The 23274-nt window shown below is 39.4% G+C and overlaps 1 protein-coding gene across 1 annotated transcript; it reads right to left on the bottom strand.

The window, feature by feature from the left end:
* Positions 1-75: 75 nt before the first annotated feature.
* Positions 76-21199, bottom strand: LOC149012460 (uncharacterized). The gene is made up of 8 exons (XM_089158922.1): positions 21015-21199; positions 11354-11741; positions 10963-11243; positions 10676-10744; positions 10540-10596; positions 1979-2031; positions 1786-1861; positions 76-1198 (listed from the first exon to the last, which is right to left on the bottom strand). Exons 1-8 carry the CDS (start codon positions 21020-21022, stop codon positions 331-333), a joined length of 1800 nt encoding a protein of 599 aa, XP_089015048.1. The 5' UTR covers positions 21023-21199; the 3' UTR covers positions 76-330.
* Positions 21200-23274: the final 2075 nt, after the last annotated feature.

Here is a 23274-nt window from a genome sequence, read left to right as displayed (position 1 = left end):
ATTGCTCAATTGTCGAAGTCTCAACCATTCCCCTCATCAACAGACAATAAAGAGAACAGATAGGAAATTCTCATATTCAATCAACCTTCTAGTCCATTTAGCAACACTTGGCGAATATCAACACGGATAAAACTTACTCTACTTCCACAGGCAACATGTACACTCACTGTTTGCTCATCTACTCATCACCTACTCAAGAACAAACAACACATGGATTACTGCATCAAAGGCCAAAAGATCCACATTCTGTACATCTGCTCTCATTTGAAAGATGAGTGCTTCAACCTTTCCTCTTCAACCTCAGAGGCTAACATCTGATTAGGTGGAGAATTAACAAAGCAATAGGCAAGACATGACATAATTCAAGAGTTCTTCCCGGTGTGAAAATGTAAAATCCAGGTGAGCATATTCAAATTCGTTGAAGGAAACATCAACACCTGAATTCTTCATCAACCTGTAATGTCTCCTGACCATGGAAGGACGTATCACATTATCCTTCAACCCGGCAACCAGATCGACAGGCACATCAATAAGCCAATAGTGCTCACCTATGTCCAAGGGCTCAGGAGATCCATAAACCTGCATGTTGGCAGCTGCACTCCTGTAATCGTACATTATAAATCTCCTTCTGTGCTTAATCTGTGCAAAGTGAAGAGCAACAAAAATCGACATTCCAGGCATGTCATACATGTTGATGTGCGGCAACCCTAGCACCCCAACCCAGTTTGAGCTATCACCACCCACAACATAGCTCATAAGAGTCTGAATCAGCCCTCCCAAGGCAGGGTAATTGTGGAAGTCCCTAGCCAACTTGTTCAGCAACATTCTGAAAAATCTGGTTGGTATATATAACGCAGGCACAAATGGAGCAAGAATGGGAGCAAATGTAAGAAATAAATACTCCGCTACAGTAAAGGCTAGGCTGGAGTCATCATGGAAGCCGCCTGGTGATAACAGGATCAACCTTGACAGTCTGTGGGGTTTCCCTTCTATCCGGCGTGTTATAACGTACATTAACATTGCTGCTCCTCCCATGCTATGGCAAATGGTACAAAGTCTATAGGGCTGATCATCATTTATCTCGTCTTCAAGATCAGACTGGATGCTCCTCAGTTCAGAGGCTTTAACCTGATGGATTTTCTCTATCATAGCGGGTATATCCTGTGTACCGTGCTCATTGATGGAGTAATTCCAGTACCTGCAGCATTAATTAAGAATTTCAAATCTTTCTAACAATTAAAAACAATTCCGTGCATGGCCCGGGGGGCTTAAAAGAGCAAAATAGCACTCCCCTTTGATTTTAAAGCCCTAACTTGCTCCAAACAGAAAAAAAGCAAAATTTTTCTAGATAGCTGTCTAGGATGAAGTCTTCAAGATAAGAACAGATAATTCTGCCACAGGGTTTATGCGGTAGTTTTGAGCTTCTGACTATTAAAACATATGTGGAATGGTTTGAAAGGTGACACAACAAAATTTCAGACACAGGTCAACCATATTCTGTTCCATGCAAGGGCATCCCTACCAAATTGTGTTCATGCACCCCCTCCAAGTCTCATGCATCCTCTAGAAATTCAAAATTTTCCAATATTTTTTTTTATTCTACATAGTCAACTTGGTTTAGTTGACACTTGACACACATGAAGATCAGGGTCAACCTTCCCAAAATTTCAGTCCTATGAATCATGGCAGAAGTGCCCGTCAAGGAGTATCCATCTTTCATGTTTATCTAAGAAAACCAGGTTTCCTGAAAAAAAGCTTAGTCACAACCAGAGTTCAGAACCATACTGTTGTGAGGAAATGTTCTGGATAATATGTTCTCTAGAAACCAAACCACGAAAGTTCCCCAGAAATACATCATAACCTGTACAAAAGAGAAATGTTAATTGCTTGTCTACCGCTTATGGTTTGGTCCCTATGGCAACACACCCTGAAAATTATAAGCAACCAAAAGGGAAGAGGAAATCTAGAATAAGCATACCTTGATCAAAGGCTGCAAAAGCAGGAGAGCCAACAACTCCATTGGATACCCAACTGGATATGAAATTAAAATGTAAATAACAGACAAAGATTGATCTTCATATATAGACCTAAGAACTAGAGCACCACAAAACGAAAATTACATGTTTGATGCAACGCCTTCATGCATTTGAAGCAGAACTTCTTGCGAAGAAAAGGGTGCCATATTTAACATTTTAGTAAAAAAATTTAAAAAGAACTATTTTGGAGCAGGGAATAAAAAATAGAATTACTACAGGGCTCATTTTTGTGACCAGGGGCAGGAAACCAGTAGAACTACATGTCAACTCAGAAACAATTAAGTCCTCTACAAATAAAACCATAACCTTAAGTTGACTACAGCAAGACTGGCAATCATAAAAATACAAGAGTTAAAAGGAAAATGAAGTTAAAAAGAAAAGAAAAGAAAAGAAAAGAAATGAAAAAAGAGAATGTATAAGGGAAGAAGAACACAGACAAATAATCATACATGCGAACAGTGGCTAAGAATTAAACTCTTACAACTCACATGATATAAGATTTGAATCCTTCAAACTGTGACCATCATTTTCTTGAAAAGAAACTAGCAAAGAGAACACTGCCTGGTCGCATGGACAGCTTGGAGGTCAATGACAGCATGTCCAGGGGCATCATCATGGATGGTAATTTCCTCCTGTGTCTGGGCATAGGTTCCATGCAACCATGCAGAGTTCATTTCCAAAAGAAATAAAATACGCATATTATCTAGATTTGTGCAGGTGGCAAGACGTGTGGACATGGTTTCATGAGTCCATGACTGGTGGTAGTTCAAGTGGAAACTGTCCATACCTTTCCTGTCTGATAACAATGCAAAAGAGTCTCCTCAAAGATAAAATGTTTCCAATTTAAATAGCAAGTAGACAGCCTCACACCAATACAATAATTGCAACAATTTAAATACCAGCATGGTTCCAATCACTAAGGTTGTGTTTGGTAGCCAAGAAAAGAAAACTTTTAATAAGACAAAAATAATGATGAGGAATATTTTTGAAAGTTTTCTTTTCTTTTATTTTCTTGGCTACCAAATGCAGCCTAAAAAGAAAACAATTTCATGTAATTTACAAATAGAGTACAAACTATTTCAAGATACCAACAGATTTGTTCCATATGGTTTCTGACTTGCAGCTTTTCCCTCATCATAACTGCTGAGCTACAGAAGCATCCCTGTAACAATAATTTCTTCAAATCCAGTTGTAGATCCAAAAAGTGCCCCAGTGAACAAATCTCCCACTACCGCATGGTCCAGGAGAGGCAAATGTACATAGGCTTACACAATGCTTAACAAGAGGCTGTTTCAAAGTTTCAAACCTATAGACCAAAGGGCTAATTTATCCTTTTCCTTCTTTTGATATCTAAATAAATCTTCTGTACATCAAACCATGTTTAACTAATTCACCAAGAAAAAGATTTTGACTAATAAAAAAAAATTCAGCAAAATATGAATTCTAAGTTCACATTGCAGTGGGCTCACTGCCACCAGCATGGAGGGGATTCCTGGTATGCATATATATGCAATCGTCATCAATCATAACAAGAACAACTTAGTGTTATACAAACTAAATGGGGCACACCACATGGAACCTTGGAAAGACAAAATATTGGAAAATAATAGTAGATAGAAAAAGACACAATAGCTCAACATTATAACAACTAAATGGGATTGGCGAGATGGATCCTCACCTTCCAATAAGCTCTATTCAAGGTTGTAGTTGAAACAAGAATCCTTAATACTACTTGTAGGATCATTTTTGACCTTCCTCTCAATCATGTAACTACTCTGTTGCATTCCAAAGCTTCCATTAAGCATGACTGTGCCACCTCAACTGGCTTCCTTAACACTTATCATGCATTGCGGAAACCCCCAAATCAGCTCTAATATAATCACTCATTACTCTATCCTCCTAGTTTTTCACACATTCATCTCTACTACTCTTAGTACATAACACTTCCTAACAACATTCTTCCCCATACATCATGGCTGGTCGTACGATGCTCCTGTAGAAATTTCTTTAAAGTTTTAAAATGAAACATCAATCACATTATCACACAACACGTCAGCCGCACCCCTCTACTTCATCCTACTTCAATTCTTAGTGAAACATCACCCTCCATATCCCACTGTATTTATAGTCGACCCTAGCTATATAAAATAATTGCTTTGCAAATCTCTCTTCAATTTCCACCATTTTGTTGTCCATTTTACTGTAATTAAATTTACATACCACATATTCCGTCTCTGTTATATGTACATTGAAACATCATAATTCCAAGGTTGATCTCCATCAAGGAAAAATTTTCAATCAATATGGTAATTTTGACCTTGAAAAAGGTCGAAATTTCCATGTTTTGGTCGAAATTTCGACTGAAACTGAATACTTTTATCTGACTCTTGAAAAGTCAATTTTGAGCCTTAATTGCATTCAAATTGATTTGGATTTTTGCATACTACCTATTTCAAGCATAATAAACACTATAGAACTACTAGTTTACTAAAAAACTACTGAAAATGTAACATCCAAGTATCCAACATTCCAAGTATATAGTACATGAATTAGAGAAGAAGCGGGAATGTTATTACTTACAAGTTACAAGTCTATTCTATTCAAGCCTCAAGGTCTCCCTCTTCCATCTGCACCCCATACAAATGACAATACAACTCCCATGATGTTTGCCCCCATATAGTTTTGGAAATAGTCAACAACTGCATCTCTGTACGTGGCCTCATCCACATGTATAAGATTTCTTGACGGTGGGAAGTTGTGAATCTCCAAAGGAACTGGTGGTGGTGCCTTATGGCTATGGAATAGTGTGGAAGATCTGCTCAACAAATGAAAGAGCACCTTGGCTCTCAGGACTAGGAGAAGGATAAGGATACTGATAAGGTCCCAATGGCTGACTTTGATAATCGACAGTGGGAGGGACACCATAAGCTCCATAGGTTGCTCCATAACCATAAGGCTCCACTAGTGGCTGACTAGCTTGACCCTGAATCTGATAGCTAGGAGGGACACCATATGGTCCATAACCATAAGTCGACTCGGTAGAACCAATACTCTCCACAGCAGTATCATATGAGGATTGTGCAGGCCTATGCCATCCGGATCCTCTGGAGGTGGAGGAGTCTCTAACATCATCAATGCTCATCGATCTCATAGATCCCACCAAGCTCTCGGCATCGGGTGGATGGTAGGACCCATATGATGGCGTGTCCTCTATGCTCAAGCCGTGCTGTCTCCCCTTCCCCTTCCTCGAATATGTAAAGGAAACCTTTTTGCCTCGAGATGTAGCTCCAGTATGGTCTGAATCCTGTGTTGCGTGGGTGAACTGACTCTCACCTGTGAATTTCGGTGGTTGTCCTCCCCCCCTCGACTCTCACGTATTGCTGGTGGTGGTGGTGGTAGTCTGTCCCTAGGATCAGTTGAATCTTGATCACGAGGTCCCACACCCTGCTCATCCCCTCCATCATCACCGTCATCATCACCACTATTGTCGTCATCGCCGGAGGCCTGAGTCACCTCATCCTCAGTGTCGGACCAGAGAATCAAATCCTCACTCTGGGTGGATGCACTAGGGTGTGGCAATAAGGGACGGGCGGGCTCTACATGTGCCCTCCCCTCCTGGGCCATGTACTCATCCACATCAGCCCCCATCTCCTCTACAATCTGTCTACTAGGACGACCTCCCTCCTCATCCAGCAATAGCTCTCCATATCCCTGATACAGTCAACTACTCAGTTATCATCATCATCCATCTCAAATATGTCGGCCAACTCGATATTGATGCTCTCTCTGTCCATCCCCTGTCTAATATGATCCTCTTTCAGTCTCATATTATAATATATGTAGACAAGGTCCTCTAGACACTTCACACCCAATCGGTTGTGCCTCTTCGAGTGAATGAGGCTGAAGGTGCTTCAGTTTCGCTCACAACCAGTGGCAGAACATGTTTGGGAGAGCACTTTGCTTGCAATCCTACTCAAGTTGTGTGAATCATGTCCAAATTGCAACCACCACTCAGCTGCAACAAACATAGACTCCAAGTCATTTTAATACTTAAATAACTAAATTAAAGTTAGAATATAATAATTAAATGGATAATGAAATAAATGAATGAACTTACCCGCAGGGGCGGTTTCCCGTCCTGCTGTGGCCACACAACTGAAGCTCCCAGTGGCATCCCTAAAAGCCTTTATCTAATAATATATAAAGAGAAAAAACAATAACTAGTTACTAGGTTAATGATTTAGTATAAAACTATGAATTGTGAATATCAAATGACTCAAATCACTATCTCACCTCCATAAGGATGAGTGCTTGTTTAGTTGAATCTAGTTTGAACTTCTCCACTACAGTTTGGACAGCATTCATCAAATCTTGCCTCATCCCAAGATTGTCCTTGTAATGGTACTTGGGATTTCAATAGTATGTTGTGTAAGAAAGAGTATGTCATAAAATGGGAATAGTTAATGCTTAATAGTGTGATAACATAATGAAAATTAAATTAAATACTAGACTTAACAACTCACCAGCCTTATGCAGTGGATGCTGCAACATAGACTCCCATCTAATGTCGATGATTTGAAGGACTTTCTTGTTGCCATGTGGGTGGACCTGAGCAACTTGCTTCATCCTCTCTACTGCAGCAAATATGTGTGCTAGAGTAGGTTTTTTTCTACTGATCTACCATCTTCAACACATTCACCACAGGCTCAAGCATCTTCACCACTATCCTCACATTGTGCCAGAAAGTCTCATTAAGTATGGTCAACTGTGCTTTCCTTCCTCCGATTGATGAAGAACCCTCCCAGTTAAACCACTCCTCTGATGCAAACATACTCCTAAAGCCGGCTTTCCTACTCTCAAAGCTCTGCAGTGCTATCCAATTAGTATCAAATCTGGTTATGCCTGGCCTCACTAACTCACCCTGACACTTGTCCCTCATCATCCTTAATGCATAGGTGTGGTTATATATGAAGGTGCTAACATGTCGAGCTTGCTCCACGGTCTTCTTCACAAGCTTGACCTTTCCAATGTCCTTCAACATTAAGTTAATGCAGTGAGCAGCATAAGGAGTCCAAAAGAGCCTATATCTGTCCATCCATCAAGGCATCAAGCCATCAATACAAAGTTATAAAGTGTACATGTATATGTGTAATGTAAATATATGTATTTACAAATGAAAATTAATACTATATGTTTAAATACCTGGAGTTCTCTTGCATCTTTAACCCAGCTTTCTTGTAGTTGGAGCCATTATCAGTCATAATTTGAACCACATTTTCCACTCCAACCTCCTTCACCACTTGCTTCAATAATTTGTAAATGTATTTTGCATCCTTCTTCTCACCGGATGCATCTACTGACTTGAGGAACACTGTCCTCCCATCACAATTCAACATGAAATTGATGATGGACTGTCTAGTGGGACCAGTCCAACCATCAGCCATCACAGTCACTCCATAATGATTCCACATGGGCTTTAATCCCTTAATGTACTCATTTAAGTCCTCTTTATGCTTAGGCAAATACACATTATATATCTCATATAAAGTGGGGCCCTGTACACCACTCCCAGCCCTGCCTATCTCCTCAATCATATCTCTATAATAGGGCCCCTGGGCTGTATGTGCTGGAATACTATGGTAATAGGCCCATTTGGAGAAAGCCATCCCCACTTTTTCCTTCACACTCCCCCATAAGTGCTTCAACTTCCTCTGCTTTTGCTCAGGCCTCCAAAATAGGGCCGGATCATTCCGACGAATCTCAAGATCCGGATCTGTAGGATGTGCTGATGAAGCTCGACCCCTTGTAGGGGCCCGTGGGATAGGAGCCTCCTGCCTCACACTTTGAGTCCTCCTCATAGGGACTTGGGAGCCACTTGTGCCTCCCATACCTACTGGCTCTCTAGAGGACCCACAACCCAGACCCCTCTGTTGCCTCCTCATGTCATCAATCCTCTGTTGCTCCCTACTCATCATCATTGCCCTCCTCAGCTGATCGGCCTCTGGATCAGAGTCACTGTCTCTTGGCTTATCCCACCATAATCCTCAGGATCTGGAAGGTCATCTAAGCAGGCATCCTCGAACTCATCCCTCTGTGTTCTCTTCTCTTTCCTCTTTTGCTTTCCACCAGTAATATATGAGGCCATTGCCCTCTTGACCTTTACGGGCACCTTTGGGCACCCTGTTACATCTTTGTTGCCACCAGCTAGATGCAACTTCAATCTAGTGGCCCCACCTCCTCCTATTTGTTTCTTACAATAATTACACTCGTTTTTCCTCCTATCAGCTGTCAGTGGCTTCCCACGTTCCCAAGCTATGTCTGACATCTTTAAAAGAGAGTGTCTGATACAAGAAACACACACTAAGTATCTTGAAAAGCTCCACAATATGCTCCAAAAATGACATACATGCTTCTAATAATAACCTCCTATTTTCAAATATAAAAAATATATATATGTATAACTATATAAGTATTTTTTTAATATATAAATAATTTTAAAATATATAAAATACACACAAACTATCTTTAAAAAAATCCACAACATGCTCCAAAAATTGCATACATGCTTCCACTAATACTTCGCTATTTCAAAATTTAAAACAGAAATTAATTACTTGTTTTAAATATTTAAATATTTTTTTAATTATTTAAATATATATTAAATAAAGTAAAATTACATAATTAATAGAAAAAAAATTAATTCAACACCATCACAACATATGGTGTCTCAACTCTCACATACATTCATTTGAAGCTTATACATGTACTATACATATACATTTTTATCAATATACATAATTTAGTAAATAATTTTTAATAACAGAAAAATAAAAAAATAGTAGGAAGAATCAAAAAATAATTTTGACACTACAAATTCATAGATCAACACTCTAAAGTAAACATAGATAAATTTGGAAGAAATCTAACATGATTTAAGGCACAAATGAAACAAAAATAAAAAAATAAGAAAGTTGGTTACTCACCTTGCAAGATTTGAGAAAATGCACAAATGGAGGAGCAAATCAAGTGTTTGAAGGAAATGGAATACTAGAAATTAGGTGTAGAAGGGGATGAAAGCAAGAGAAATCAGCAAAAATTTCAAAAGGGGGTCAAAATAGCTCTGGCGATATGGCTCGAAATCACGATATAGCGTCGATAGGTTTGAACAAGCCTCGGTTTGGATACTTTATAACAGCACAGGTGTCGTTTCGGCCCGATATGGTATCGGTCGATACGAAATGATATGTATACTTTCTGTTCTTACTACTACATTTCATTTCGATTTCAATTTTTGCAGACATTTCGATCGATATATCGACCATATCGATCGAATTTTGTTCCATGATCTCCATATTTCTCAACTTATTGTTAGTCCCCCCCCCCTCTCACCCCTTATAAAAATTATACTCCACCCCCCCCTAAAAATAAAAATAAATAACTGCATCACCTCGTCTTCTTCCATCATGCTTCCACATCACCTCTCAAGTATGGCAGGTTTGGTTTTTTAGTTCTCTAAACCACCGCCGCTGGATTCCCCCAAGAAAAAAAAAAACGATTATGCATCATCGCCACTATGTCTCCACAACCACCGCTGCTTCTCTCAATCTCTCTCACTTGCTGTGCCTCCATAGTCCTATCCCCTAACCTGCAATCCTATCGCCTAACCTCCGTCACCATCGCTCGATTCTGCAACTTTTTTTCAACCATCGCACTTGACACCCATCACCATTCTTCCTTCTTTAGCCATCATTTAACCATTCTAGCAGCCATTGAACCATTCCAGCAGCCATCGCACCATTCCAGCGGCATCGCCCTAGCGGCTAGCGGCAGCGGCAATGTGAGGGAAAAGAGAGAGAGAGAGACTTGATTCTCTAGTTCCCTCTTTCTTCCCTAATCAAAATTAGGCTGTGATACCATGTTGGAATTTGAAGAAACTATTGCTCAGAGGGTATATACATTCATAGGCCCCAATGGGGTATTTATAGTTATAAACTGAGTAAATCCTACTCTGAGTAGGATAGGGAAATACAAGCAAATAGAGTAGAAAAACCAATCCTAAATATTAGGAAACCTAGTCTAACACAAAATATGAAACCAATATAAAGAATATAAGAAAACTAAAGATGTAACTAAAAGAGGAGTCTACTCCAATTAGGAAACCTCAATCATACTTCCAACACTTATTATTATAAATAGAGTGACTCTATTTTCCTGACAGGTCTGAAGTTCTCAGACCATTCAACATGTACAACTCAAACTCAATCACAAGCTTCAACAGATATTACCACTAGATAAAACAAGATAATACATAGAGCAAGTTAGTACAACTAACGCAACTTCTAGACTTCAGCAATCAAACAGGGTCTTGTCTCATTGTAGGAAGTTCATATTCCTTGCTAAATTTATGAAAAAAGAAAAAGAAAAAAAAAAAAATCATCCATCACATTTGAATGACTCAATGAAGTGTTGCATTAAATTGAAAATGTTATAATGACAAACTCACCCCATGGATGAATCCATTACTCCATGTTGCAAATACACAGCTTTCCGTGCATCACGCCTGACGCAATACATGGCACATGTTATGCATCCAGTCACTAAAGCAAAACTAAAATCAGGTAAGATCAATGAGTATGTACCTAGGAATTCTTTCCAAAAGAAGAACATAACCATCACCGGTAACTACACGAATGGCTTCATATGGGTACCTGCAACAGCGGGTTCAATCTGAACCTTCAAACTGGGCTTATAAAAGATTGAGGTTCAGAAATGAGATACTAAAAAATAACTTCAAGTGAAGTCGAAATTACATCACTCAATACAACCTTTTGGCCTTCTAAGACTACCTCACTCAGGATAGAAGCAATTAAGCTACATTAGGTACCATGTCAAATTATCTTTTGTAAATCACCAAGATAACCCTTACCCCATTTCTGTTATAACATCTTGGCATGTTCGACCATCTGTATTCATAAGTTGATGAAATTTGGTTTTCCTTTCAGTGGGAGTTGGCTCATTTTCTCCAAGTGTAGCAGTGGGAACAGATATATCTGAACCACTGACAGGAACTTCCTTGATACCGGTCCACAAAGAAACCCAAATAAAAAGCATTCTGAAAGTTTCAGATGGCGAAAGAAGGCATTGTGCAGCCTTGTGAACAACATCAAAGATGGCTTCTATGAAGATTTCCATTGCTAGGTGGAGGTCCTGATTAAAATTGTAACATCCAAAATCAGAAGGAAAGCAAAGCAAAAGGGAATCAGGAGAAAAAGAAATTGATAAAGATATAATTTCAGATGAGCAATCCTTGCAGATACCTCAATAACTCCACGTCTCCTGTCAGTGGTGCGGTTGAAAACAAATTCATTGAAGAAGTTAGATTTCTTGATAGAATGCGAATGTGAGTGCTGGTGGATTCGTGGGGTACTTGGATTTCTTGACCCCTTAAAGCCGTAAGAACTATAAATATGAAATGATATGGACTTTGCAGGCCAAAAAATCCATGACAATAAGCACTTGACCCAGCGTTTTTTATCTTTGCCATACTTTGGGAAACTTCTTGCTCGATATATTTCTGAACCATGGGATGATGGAGACGCAAGATATATGCTTTTATCACAATCTTCTCCGGATAAGTAATCTACATTTGAAGTATCAGAATCGACTGCAAGTTCATGAATGAATTGGTTGAAGGAGGAGACACCACTATCAACATCAAAATAAAGATGGTAGTGTTAAAAAATAAAACAGAAGTAAATCTAACCAACCATGCTTGGACCAGAATACCTCATATTGAAATGAATAATTCCTAAATTCTGAAAAGCAAAGCAGGATAAAGAAATATAGCTGACAAGATTGTAAGGTTCTACAATAGTAACACTTCATGCAGCACTATGCTCAAAGCATTGTCTAAGATCATAGAGGACAGGAATGCAATTTCAAGAGGTGAAAAGAAATGCAGATACTTGCATACAAAACATTTTTGTCTAAAATAATATTCCAAGTTTCCTGAAGACACCATAGATTTCAGAAGATGTTGCAACAACTTTACTTTCTGGTTGACAATATGATGTACCAGTAGTTTCTATTTAGTTACTTTCTATTTTGGTTGCTTTCTAATTTTCTTATTGCTTGGTTGACGAGTAATCTCCTACGATAGTTTCCCTTTTAGTAGATCTGGGAGATTCTACGATTTATGTAACTTTCCTTTTCGCTGTAACTCAGTTTAGGAAAGTTTTCCCTAAACTGAGATTTTGCCTATATATTATAAATAAAGCCCTAATGGAGTGCCTCAATATACACAAGATCTCTCCCTCTTTCTCCCTCTTTCTCCCTCTTTGTCTTCTGCTTCTTCTCCTCTCTTCTCTTTCATACTCATCTGAAACTGCTACATGGTTTCAAGCCTTAACCTGATCCCTTATGCCTCCTGTCCTGAAATTTTGAGAGTCTTCCAAGGATTAGTAGTGCTGCTCCTTTATTTTTATCTTTTGGATGAATAGATAATTGCATTAAAAGAACTGAAAGAGCGCACTTACAACGAAGCAAAAATAAAGTGAAGCTAAAGCGAGCAGACAAAGCAACTACAACATAGTCTAAATAAAAGGGCTAGACAGAAACCCAAAGAAGCTATTTTGTGGATTTTTTTCTTTTCCTTCTCTCTCTTGGAGGACTTGTGCTCAATCAAGAAGCCATCACCGAAAGGGTTGTGCCCTTTAGTAGGACGGTTACTCCTTCTACACCCAGCATGGTCCAGATCGTGCGCATGGAGGGAGATAGGAGAATCAGAAACGCGCTCTCTGGGATTTGAATCAATGGTTGAAGTTAGGAAAGAGGGGTCCGAGGGGTGGGAGATGGAGCGAGAGAGGGAATTAGAGGATTGGGACAAGGGGTTCATAAGGTTAGGCCCATGGGGCAAGGAGAGAGGAGAGGAGCATGGGTTAATAAGGTTAGGCCCATGGGGAGAAGGGCCCAAAATGGAGCAATTGGGGGAGGGTAAAATGGGAAGATCAACATGATCGTGGATAAGAGAGGACGCCGAAGCTTCATTGACTGAACAGAGCATTTTGTTCGCCAAAGAGGAAGGTTGGGAAGGCGGTGATGGGTTAATAGAGAGCTTAGAGGAGATTGTTTCACGAAAGAGGGTGGGCAGATCTCGAGGGCCAAGAGTGGGAAGCGATGACTCTTAAATGGACCGGTTAAAGGAGGAAGGACCTTCAGAAGATGTGGAAGGAGAAGATCTGGTATCGACAGAGGCAGTTGTCCTGGTTTCGATAAAGGAAGCAGAAGCTTCGACTGCAGAGAACTGACAAAGGTTCTTGAAGGGCTTCACGAACTGAGACGATGTGCTAGGAGATGTCACTTTCAGAATAGGATTCGAACAATTTTTTCTCCGGTAAGTGATAGCTACTGGTGGCGAATGAGAACCCTGACTCACAAGAGCTGAAGGAGAAGGAACCACCTGAGCGACAACAATGGCAGCAGCGGCAGCATCTCCAAGGCCTTGAACAAAAGAGGCGGTAACGGTGCCTACATCTTCTCGATCAACAGCGACAGCTACAGCATCAACATCTTCTCGGCCAGCAGCAACAGAGGGGAGAGGGACATCGATCGAACATTTTTCTAATTTGTCGACGATGAGGCTACTAGGGACCAACATGAATTCTTTGCCAGATACAGTCGATGGGGCATTTAGGGTGGCAGAAGAGCAAGACGAAGCCTCATGACCGAAGCGATGACAAGAGATGCCTCTAAATGGAACCCAGTCATAGACAATAACTTGTCTATAGTTGAGACCATTATCATCAACAATGTAGATGGAGGACAGGATAGGATGAGCAGCCGACACTTCTACATAGATACGGGCATAGGAAAGCCTTTTGAAATTCAAAGTTCTATAATCAGAGCAGAGAGGTCTTCTGATGGCAAATCCAAATCGGCTAAGACATTCAGTATTCCAGAAGTCAAGAGGGAGACTGGGAAGATTGATCCACAGGGGGATAGTGCTGAAATTGACCTTGTGGAGGGGCATTGAAGGATGCCAAGGCCTGAGGAAAATAGGCCATTTCCCGACGAACCAAGGAGAACCTTCCAGAGTGCGGGCTTTGCAATCAGAGGAATGGAGATTGAAGAGAAAGAAGCCAGAATCAAGAACAAAAAAGTCCAAAGATTCTATGGCTTTCCATTGCTTCGATAATGAGGTTTTAACGATACAAGCAGGGGGAGAAGGGCCAAGAGACTTACCGACAATGGCTGATTGCCAAAGAAGAATGCTCTCCTTGGTAGCAGAGGCAGGGCAATGGGCTGTAGGGGAAACCGACGATGGAGCAGAGGGGATGAATGAGAGGTTGCATTCAGTTAGGATGGAGTTAGAGATGGAGGAAATGAAGAGGGAGTTCCAGGGTTTAGCTGGAGAAATGGAAGGGAACGAGTCATGGGAGGGGGAGGGATTGATGGGTCATCGGAGAGGACAGCGGAGGAGCCGGAGGGATCAGAGGGGGGAAGGGAATCCAGCACAGAGGAGCTAAAAGCAGAGTTTTGTCTAGGGAATCCATCACATTAAACCCAGATATTTCAAGGCAGTATGTTAGTTACTCTATTTACTAATGGCTGATCAGACATTCTAAAGTAGGACTGCACCTTTTTTGCCTGACCTGCTGCTGGTCTGTGATGGAAATATACACTTGATCAAGTGTGTGATTTTCCAGTGGTTGTGACTGCTTGAGTGCTACTACCCTGCTTATAACAAGCCTTATCTCTTACTGCTATCTGTTTTGACCTTTGGTTCATCACCGAGGTATTCTATTCTGATCTGGTATACATCAAGCCCAGGTTTGCTCTAATTATTTACATACCCTAGAGTTCGAAAACTGCTGCTAAAAAGGCCCTGTGTATGCTTCTATTCTGCTTTTTTTCTTTTTTTTTTAAACCTTGGATGTCTTTGATATGAAGTACACTGCTGATTCGATACTTCAGTTGACATGTTCTGCTGATTGCTATCCTTTTTAGTTCCTTGATTGCCTCTGAGCTTTTTTTGGAATACTCTTGTCAGATCAGCCCTCTGTTTGTTAAATTTCTGGTTTTGTTGTGCTAGTACTGCTGCTGATCTGGACTGCTACAACAGTCTCTTATTTTTATTAAGTCTGAACCTAAGCCTTCTGACACTCTACACGTACATATTACCGCCATTAAATTAAGTGGTGTCACTAACTACTTGTTATGGGCTCAAGCAGTTGAGGCCTACATCCATGCCAAGGGCAAACTTAAATATATTAAGGAAAACACCCCTAGACCAGATCTTAAGGATACTAAATCTGTGGCTGCTCATAATGAATGGATGAGAGAAAATTCTGTTAAAATTGATTGTGGAATAGTGTAAGCTCTCCATCACTGCCAATGTAATGTTTCATACTTTAGCTAAGGGAGTTTGGGAAACACCTCTATGAAAGCGACTCCCAAGCTAAAAACATTGCTCGTACCTATGAATTGTATGAAAATATTTTTCAGCTTTCTCAAGGGAAAATCTCTTAATGATTACTCAGTACCTTTAAAGGCCATCATGAGGAATTACAGGTTTACCAGCCCATCACCACGGACCTTGAAAAATTGAAGGAGCAATGGACTGATTTTTATGTTTCCAAAATTTTTACAGGACTTCATAATGATTGCAAGACAGTCAAGAGTCAATTGCATATTGGAGAAAGTTGCCTTCCCTCAATGAAATCTTTTCTCAATTGAATCGGCTGGTCCCTAGATCTTCCGAACCCTTAAATGCTTTCCCTAAGGAGAACTTTGCCTTTGTGGCTGGTCGTCGACAGGTTCATGGTCATGGTTGTGGATGAGGCACCGTTGAGCATGGTGGACAGCAGCTTGATAAGTCTGCTTGCCAGTGCACCTTTTGCAGAGAGCCTAATCACACTATTGAAAAAATGCTGAGCGAAGAATGATAAACCAGCACTTGGAAAAGACAGGATTTTCAGAGAACTCTTGTGACCTCACTGACGGCTCAACTAACTCTGCATCTCATGGACACTCTACTAATTCGACTGTTTCCCGTGGGGATTATGATATGCTTTGTAAGCGACTAGAGCAGCTTGAAACCAATCCTGCCTCCACCTCTACTGTAACCTTAGCTCATATCAGTAATACTGCTCTTACCACTTCTACATCTGCTCCATGGCTCCTTGATTCCAATGCTTCCTGACATATGACTAGTAGGTCTCATTTATTTCATCATTGACTATATATACTAATTGATCCTGTTATTTTGGCTGATGGCTCCACAACCAAAGTACTAGAACATGGAGTAGTTTCCCCTACAGCTTCCATAATTTACCTTCTATTCTATTTGTACCTAAAATGCCTTTAAACTTGCTTTCTGTTAGACAACTTACTTAAACCCTTAACTATTCTATCACCCTTTCCCCCCCCCCCCTCCTATTGCGTTTTTCAGGATCTGGCGATAGGGAGGATGATTGGTGGAGGACTTGAACAGGGCGGTCTGCACTACTTAAACACTGTTGGACCTTTAACTACACCACTTCAGTGTCATTTCCATCTTGGTCATCCCTCCTAATCCAAATTACAACTCAGGATTCTACTCTCTCTTTAATGTGAAGCATGCAAATTGGGAAGCATCATAGGCGCATTTCCTAATAATAGTACACCCCGTAGCTCATCTTTATTCTCTTAGTACATTCTAACACTTGAGGTCTATGCCAAGTCAAAATAGGTTAGGTTTTTTTTTTTTATTTTGTGAGTTTTGTGGATGATCACTGTCATTTGACTTAGGTGTATTTATTAAAAGACCGATCAGAATTTGCTTCAATTTTTCAAAGTTCTTATAATGAACTTGATACTTCTATTAAAATTTTCCAGTCAGATAATGTGCTGAATATGTTCAAATTGAGATATCTGATTTTTGTTCATCTAAGGGTATGATACATTTAGTTAGTTGTTCTTATACAACCCCCCCCCCCCCAAAAAAAATTAACAAAAAAAATAACAAAAAAATAACAAAAACAAAAATATAATAACAAAAAACAAAAATAACAAAAACAAAATGGAGTGGCTGAATGTAAGAATGACATCTTTTGGGCCTTGCTAGCTCTATTATATTTCATATGAAAGTACCAAAAAACTTTTGGCATGACGCAATTCTTTCTGCATGCTTTTTTGTTAATCTCATGCCAAAATCTTTGTTGAATAAGAGAATACCATTCTCTATTTTGAACCCGAAGACCCCCCTTGTTTTCCCTTCCACCACATTTTGTTAGGTGTGTTTGTTCTATACATGTTTTGTAGCCTAGTTTAGATACTCTTTCTCCTCATGCCATAAAATGTATTTTTCTAGGATATCCATGGACTCAAAAAGGTTACTGCTATTTTGATCCAATTTCAAACTGGCAGTTTGAGAGTGTTGAAGCTACCTTCTGTGAGGATACTCCTTTTTACTCCTCTCGTGATGATTTAACTATGGTTTTCTTTGACAATGTACCTCCAACTCCTATGCTTCCTACTATTGAGGATGGGCTAGTGGTCATGTATCAAAGGCAAAGGATCCTCCAATATCACTAGCTACTACTGTACTATCTCAGATCCTTCCCTACCCACCATCTACTTCTGCAGATCCTACTGACTTACCAGTGGCTATTCGAAAAAGGTAAATGATCTTATACTTTGATATTTTCCATTGCTTATTCCATTGCTAACTTTGTTTCTACTGACCATCTACCTCCTCTGCACCAGGCCTTTGTAACCTCAATTTCTGCCACCATTATTTCAAAATTCCATCATGAGGCCCCTTCCCATGATGGATGGAAAGCAGCAATGGACACCATGATGGATGCTTTGTATCATGAAAAAGTTGGTCTCTTGTGGATTTGCCCCCTGATAAAGAGGTGGTTCGTTGTCGATGGGTGTACACTATTAAGTACCTTCCTAATAGATCAATTAAGTGCCTGAAAGCATAGTTAGCTGCTAAGATTATACCTAGACATTTGGTGTTGATATTTCTGAAACCTTCTCTCTAGTTGCCAGACTTAATTCTATTGTGCATCATTATCTCTTTAGCTGCAAATCTTGATTAGCCCTTGTACCAGTTGGATGTGAAGAATGCAATGCTTTTCTTTATGTGACCTTAGGAAGAAGTATACATTGAGCAACCCTCCTCAGTATGTTGCTCTAGGGATGTCAAGGAAAGTGTGCAAGCTCCAAAAAGCAATATATAGGCTTAAAAAATCCCCACAAGCATGGCTTGAAAAGTTCAGCTCCACAGTTACTCAACAGGGTTTTTCACAATGTTACCCTAACCGTTCTATCTTCAATCTACAACAGGATTTTAAAATGATAAATTTGGTAGTATATGTCGATAATATTATCATACGTGACAACAATTCTATTGGTAATGCCAGACTCAACACCTATCTTCACCAGCACTTCCAAATGAAGGATTTTGGCTTACTTTGGTACTTTCTGTGAATTGAAGTGATCCAAAACAAGAAGGGAATCAATTTGTCTCAAAGGAAGTATGTTCTTGATTTATTGATCAATATAGGTTTTCTTGCAACCAAACCTATATATATACTCCCATGTATCCACATCAGAAATTCGGTTCTAATAATAATGAGGAATTTGAAGATCCGCATTGGTACAAAAGACTTAGGCAAGCTTATAAACCTTAGAGTTGCCAGACCTGACATATTCTTTGTTGTGGGTGTAGTGAGTTAGTCTATGCATTCTCCTAAGAAGATCAGTAGGGAAGCTATATGTGACATCTTAAGATACCTTAAAGAAGCACCAAGAAATGGACTTAATTGTCTACTGTTCACATCACCACATTGACGTCACTGGTTTTCTTGATGTCGATTGGGTAGGGCAGATGGTGATCGACGTTCGACTACTGGCTATTGTACATTTATAGGTGGCAAACTTGTCACTTGGTGAAGCAAAAAGCAAACTACTGTTGCAAGGTCAAGTGCTAATGCTAAATATAAAGCTATGGCACAAACCGCTGCTGAGTTGTTGTGGATACAGTCCTTCTTGAGTTGAGGCTGCCAGTGACTCAACCTATGAGGATGTTTTATGATAGTCAAGATACAATCTACATTACCAGCAATCCTGTCTTCCATGATCATGCTTATCACATCGAAGTCAATTGCCATTTTGTCCGAGATCCAGTTTAAGGGAAAAAGAAGATTATTACCCCCTTCATTTCTACTACTAAGCAACTTAGGGACATCTTTACCAAGTCACTCTTGGGATTGATTTCAAAAATGGATGTTGCAAGCTGGGCATGGGAGATTTATCTGCTCCAACTTAAGGGGGAGTGTTAACAATATTATACTCCAACAGTTTTGATTTTAGTTACTTTTTATTTTGGTTACTTTCTAATTTTCTAATTTTCTAATTTTAGTTTCCGTTTTACTAGATTTGCTAGATTCATGCTTTATATAACTTTCCTTTTTGTTGTAACTCATTTTAGGAAAGTTTTCCCTAAACTGAGACTATGGTTTTATATCATAAATAGAGTATTGGGGAAGAGCCTCAATAGACACACGATCTCTCCCTCTTTCTATCTTTCATCTTCTACTTCTTCTCCTCCTTTCTCTTCTCATACTCATCTGAAGCTGCTGCGCTTCTAAAACTGCTACAATTCTAATAGGACTTACATCAAGCTTATTTGGTCTACCATCAATGCAGTAGAATTAAATAATAATGACAACATTGGATAACTCTCCAATAGCAATAAATCTACAATAGAATCTTATTCTTAAAAAAGCAATATTTCATAAAATATATAGTACAAAGAGAAGTGCCCTAAAAGCCTTCCTAAAATTTACAGGGACTTCAAAAAGCACCTGCTTTGAAACACAAGTGTTATTGTCAGTTTCTGTAACACAAAAATTTTCAACATCTTGTAACCTTGTTTAACATTGTAATAATATTTTTCCAATTACCCAAACTAGAGATCTTAACATTTAAATCCAATATATTAAAAGTTAAGAAGGTGGATGAAGTGAAGAGGTGTATCCGGGGTCTTGTGTGATAGATGTATTCCTTTAAAGCTCAAAGGAGAATTCTATAGGAATGTCATTTGACCAGCTACGATGTAACGTGTAGAGTGTTGGGTTGTTAAAAAACATCATATAGACAAACTCAATGTGGTAGAAATCAGGGTGCTAAGATCGAAGAGTGGGAAAACTAGAAACGATGAGGAATGATCATATTAGAGCTGGTCTAGGAGTAGCTCCGATAAATAGTAAGCTACGAGAAAGTTGTTCAAGGTGACACGGCCATGTTCAACAGAGGCCTATAAATGCCCCTATAAGGAGAAGTGATATAACCTAGATTGAAGGTATTAGAAGAGTTAGGGACAAACCTAAGATAACCTTAAGATAAGTTGGTGAGAAAGGATATGCATAGCTTAGGCCTTGTCTCTAGCATGCCCTCAAAAAAAGCTGATTGGAAGGCAAGAATCCATGTAGCCAACCCCATTTAGTTGGGACAAGGCTTCTTCTTCTTGTTTATTAAAAGTTAACAAGGTAGACCTTGGTGCAACGTAAACCGTCCTCCATTGTCACCAAGAGGTAACCGTTTCAAATCTTCACTGCCTTATTATGAAAATAGGAGTAAGGCTGTGTATATTAAGACCTTCCCCAGACCCTGTCACCCTACAGTGGCAGGAGCCTCATGCACTAGGTATGCCATTAAATCAAATGTTTAAGTCAGATTAATTTTCTTTCTGCACTTCCATCATTATTTTTGTGAGAAAAACATATAACACAGGGTGGAAGGACCTGAAGAATAGAAACTAGTGAAATATTTCAGAAGCAGGACAACACTAGGATATAAGCCTCCTGAAGTATTAGGCTATAGGCATCTCATGCAGGAAGAATCTTTTCCACATTATAATAAAATTTCAGAAAATATGCTTAAAACAGTTTCCATAATAAAGATTTTACAGCAGCGGTGCAGACTTACTTGTCCATCCAACGGGGAAGTCGAGGGCCACGAAAAGCTGGCCTGAGCTCCCAACCCTGGACACCTTCAAGGATAGTGGATTTTCCAGGCAATAGAATCAATATAAGTCCTGAAACTCCATTTATCAGCCTCACGGTAGAGCTCAACACTTCATAAGTGAAGGTTTTGACGGACCTAGAGATAAAACCCACATATATATATAATCAATTCAAGAGAAAAAGCTCCAGAAATAAATCAGTTATTAGCAGCAACACTTGAAATAAACTATTCCAAGAAAGAACCACTGCCACATCCACTAAAAAGAGAACTTCAGAACACACTCTACTAATTGACCTTGCATGTATGCAAATTTATCAGACCAGATTGATTAGACAGAAACCTGTCTAAGAAGAACATATATCACAAAGAGGCAGATGGAATACAAGGTCTCCACTGGTTGAGCTTGCATGTATGAGTTTAGAGACCAGTATGATAAGAAAGAAACCTGCCTAACAAAGAGGAATGTATCTTACAAGGATGTAACTGGAATACAGCATGGAAACAATCATTCTCTGGGATTTATACGAAATATAGTCAACAAATCTTAAATGGAGACATACAAGGTGTGGAATGGAAAAAGTTTAGAATCAAGAAGAAAAATGGTTGAAAGGGCATAAGTTTAAATTTATGTCCCACATTTTCATTTAAACCATTATTGTACTCTTGGAAAAAAAGAAATCCGAGGTCAAGAGATAAGAAAGCCTCACCACTCAAGGATTGATACCAAGAATTACAATTGAATGAAGATTTAAGGATTTGAAAAAAAAATGGGGTGCTCACAAATTGCCTATCATGAAACCAGCTGGGAGAACTAAAATAATTCCCAGCCTTCTTTTTCAGAACCTCCACCTCCTCCCCCAAAAGGCTACTGCTTGAGGCACCCACTAATGAATACTTAGAGAATGCATAAAACATCAATACCAGCTATTAATTAATTCCAAAGGGAACAAACCAGCTTCCAGCCAGTAAATAAAACCTTAGAAGTCTCCATTGTTCAAAGAAACTTGATCCTCTCCAATTGCAAAATTCTACCGAAGAAAATAGATTGTGGGGGAAAAACCAGGTACCCCTTTGTCTTCCCTGTGATTTTCCTCCCTCGTATCAGACGGATTCCAGGGATGGCATATAGGAGCCCTTATGGCCAATTAGCTGGATGTTGGAGACAATAAATTTTGATATTTGAGGCCCTGATTGGAAGAGTTTTCACTCCAGTTCTTATACCAAGCCTCAAATAGGGATCACAGGGAATCAAATAGGAGCACTCAACAGATTTAACTATTCTTTTATAAAGGATAATGTTGAAACGCAGAAACGAATGATGAACCATTTCTTCCCCCCACGAATCCCCAGACCTCCTCAACTTTGAATCTAACATATTAAATTCATTAAAGAAAAGGAAAATAAATGAGCCTCTTTACTCTGTAGCACAACTTCAGATGTGCAAGCCATTAAAGATTTCAGTGTCTCCTTTTCATTTTCTGCCATTTGTAAAAACTCAAGTAGTAGAGAATCGAAGCAGCCAAAAGACTCTGACAAATGTCAAAGTGGTAGGCCTGCTAAACAAAGAATGCTTCTTCAGTTCTTCTGATGAAGGGAGGAAAACTTTCAAGAAGACAAATTCTTGTGACCAAAAAAGTAAAATTGAATGTCAGAAAGCAAAACTAAATAGACTGGTTTTACATGATAGGAAGAATACGCTTAGGTCCCATGATATTCTATCAATCTAAAGAACCCATTAATAATTAACACAGATTCTTGAGAACTTCACATAAAATACCGACAGTTTAAACATCCCAAGAATTCCAAACCAAGATAACTAAAACAAAAAAGGAGCTTAATTCATTAAAGACTATAACAAAAAAATTAAACAAAAGTTCAGAATCTTGCTCTTTCGTGATTGCTAGAACGTTGTCGACGAATCTCTGCAACATTGGATAACTTTCCGATAAGGAGAAAGATTCAATTCTTCTATCAATAACAAATCGCTCATAACAAATTCGAGGTAGAGAACATCAATAACACTGTCATCAGAAGCGGAGGAAGAAAAAGAAAGGAAGGGGAGTAGACGACAGCGATTCGCCGCAGTTTGAATCATCATTTTTACACGACACCTGGCTTCCTCTGGTAGAACTTAGTGTCTCGAGCTCACTTTCATTGTCACCAACCCAAAGAGCCAAGTCAAAATAAATGAATCTCTCGCTTCCCAAAAGTGACGCCAAGT

This window comes from Hakea prostrata, chromosome 6, assembly GCF_041222555.1.
Source record: "Hakea prostrata isolate BN-2017 chromosome 6, UWA_Hpros_2, whole genome shotgun sequence".
Lineage (NCBI taxonomy): Eukaryota > Viridiplantae > Streptophyta > Magnoliopsida > Proteales > Proteaceae > Hakea > Hakea prostrata.
This window is presented reverse-complemented; position numbering and strand designations above follow the sequence as displayed.

Excerpts from the sequence above, each read along its gene's own strand:
- LOC149012460 (XM_089158922.1), bottom strand. Across the intron at positions 11,244-11,353 it reads GGAGACGTGGAGTTATTGAG|GACCTCCACCTAGCAATGGA; the intron begins GTATCTGCAAGG and ends AATTTTAATCAG. Across the intron at positions 1,199-1,785 it reads CAGAACATTTCCTCACAACA|GTACTGGAATTACTCCATCA; the intron begins GTATGGTTCTGA and ends TTAATGCTGCAG.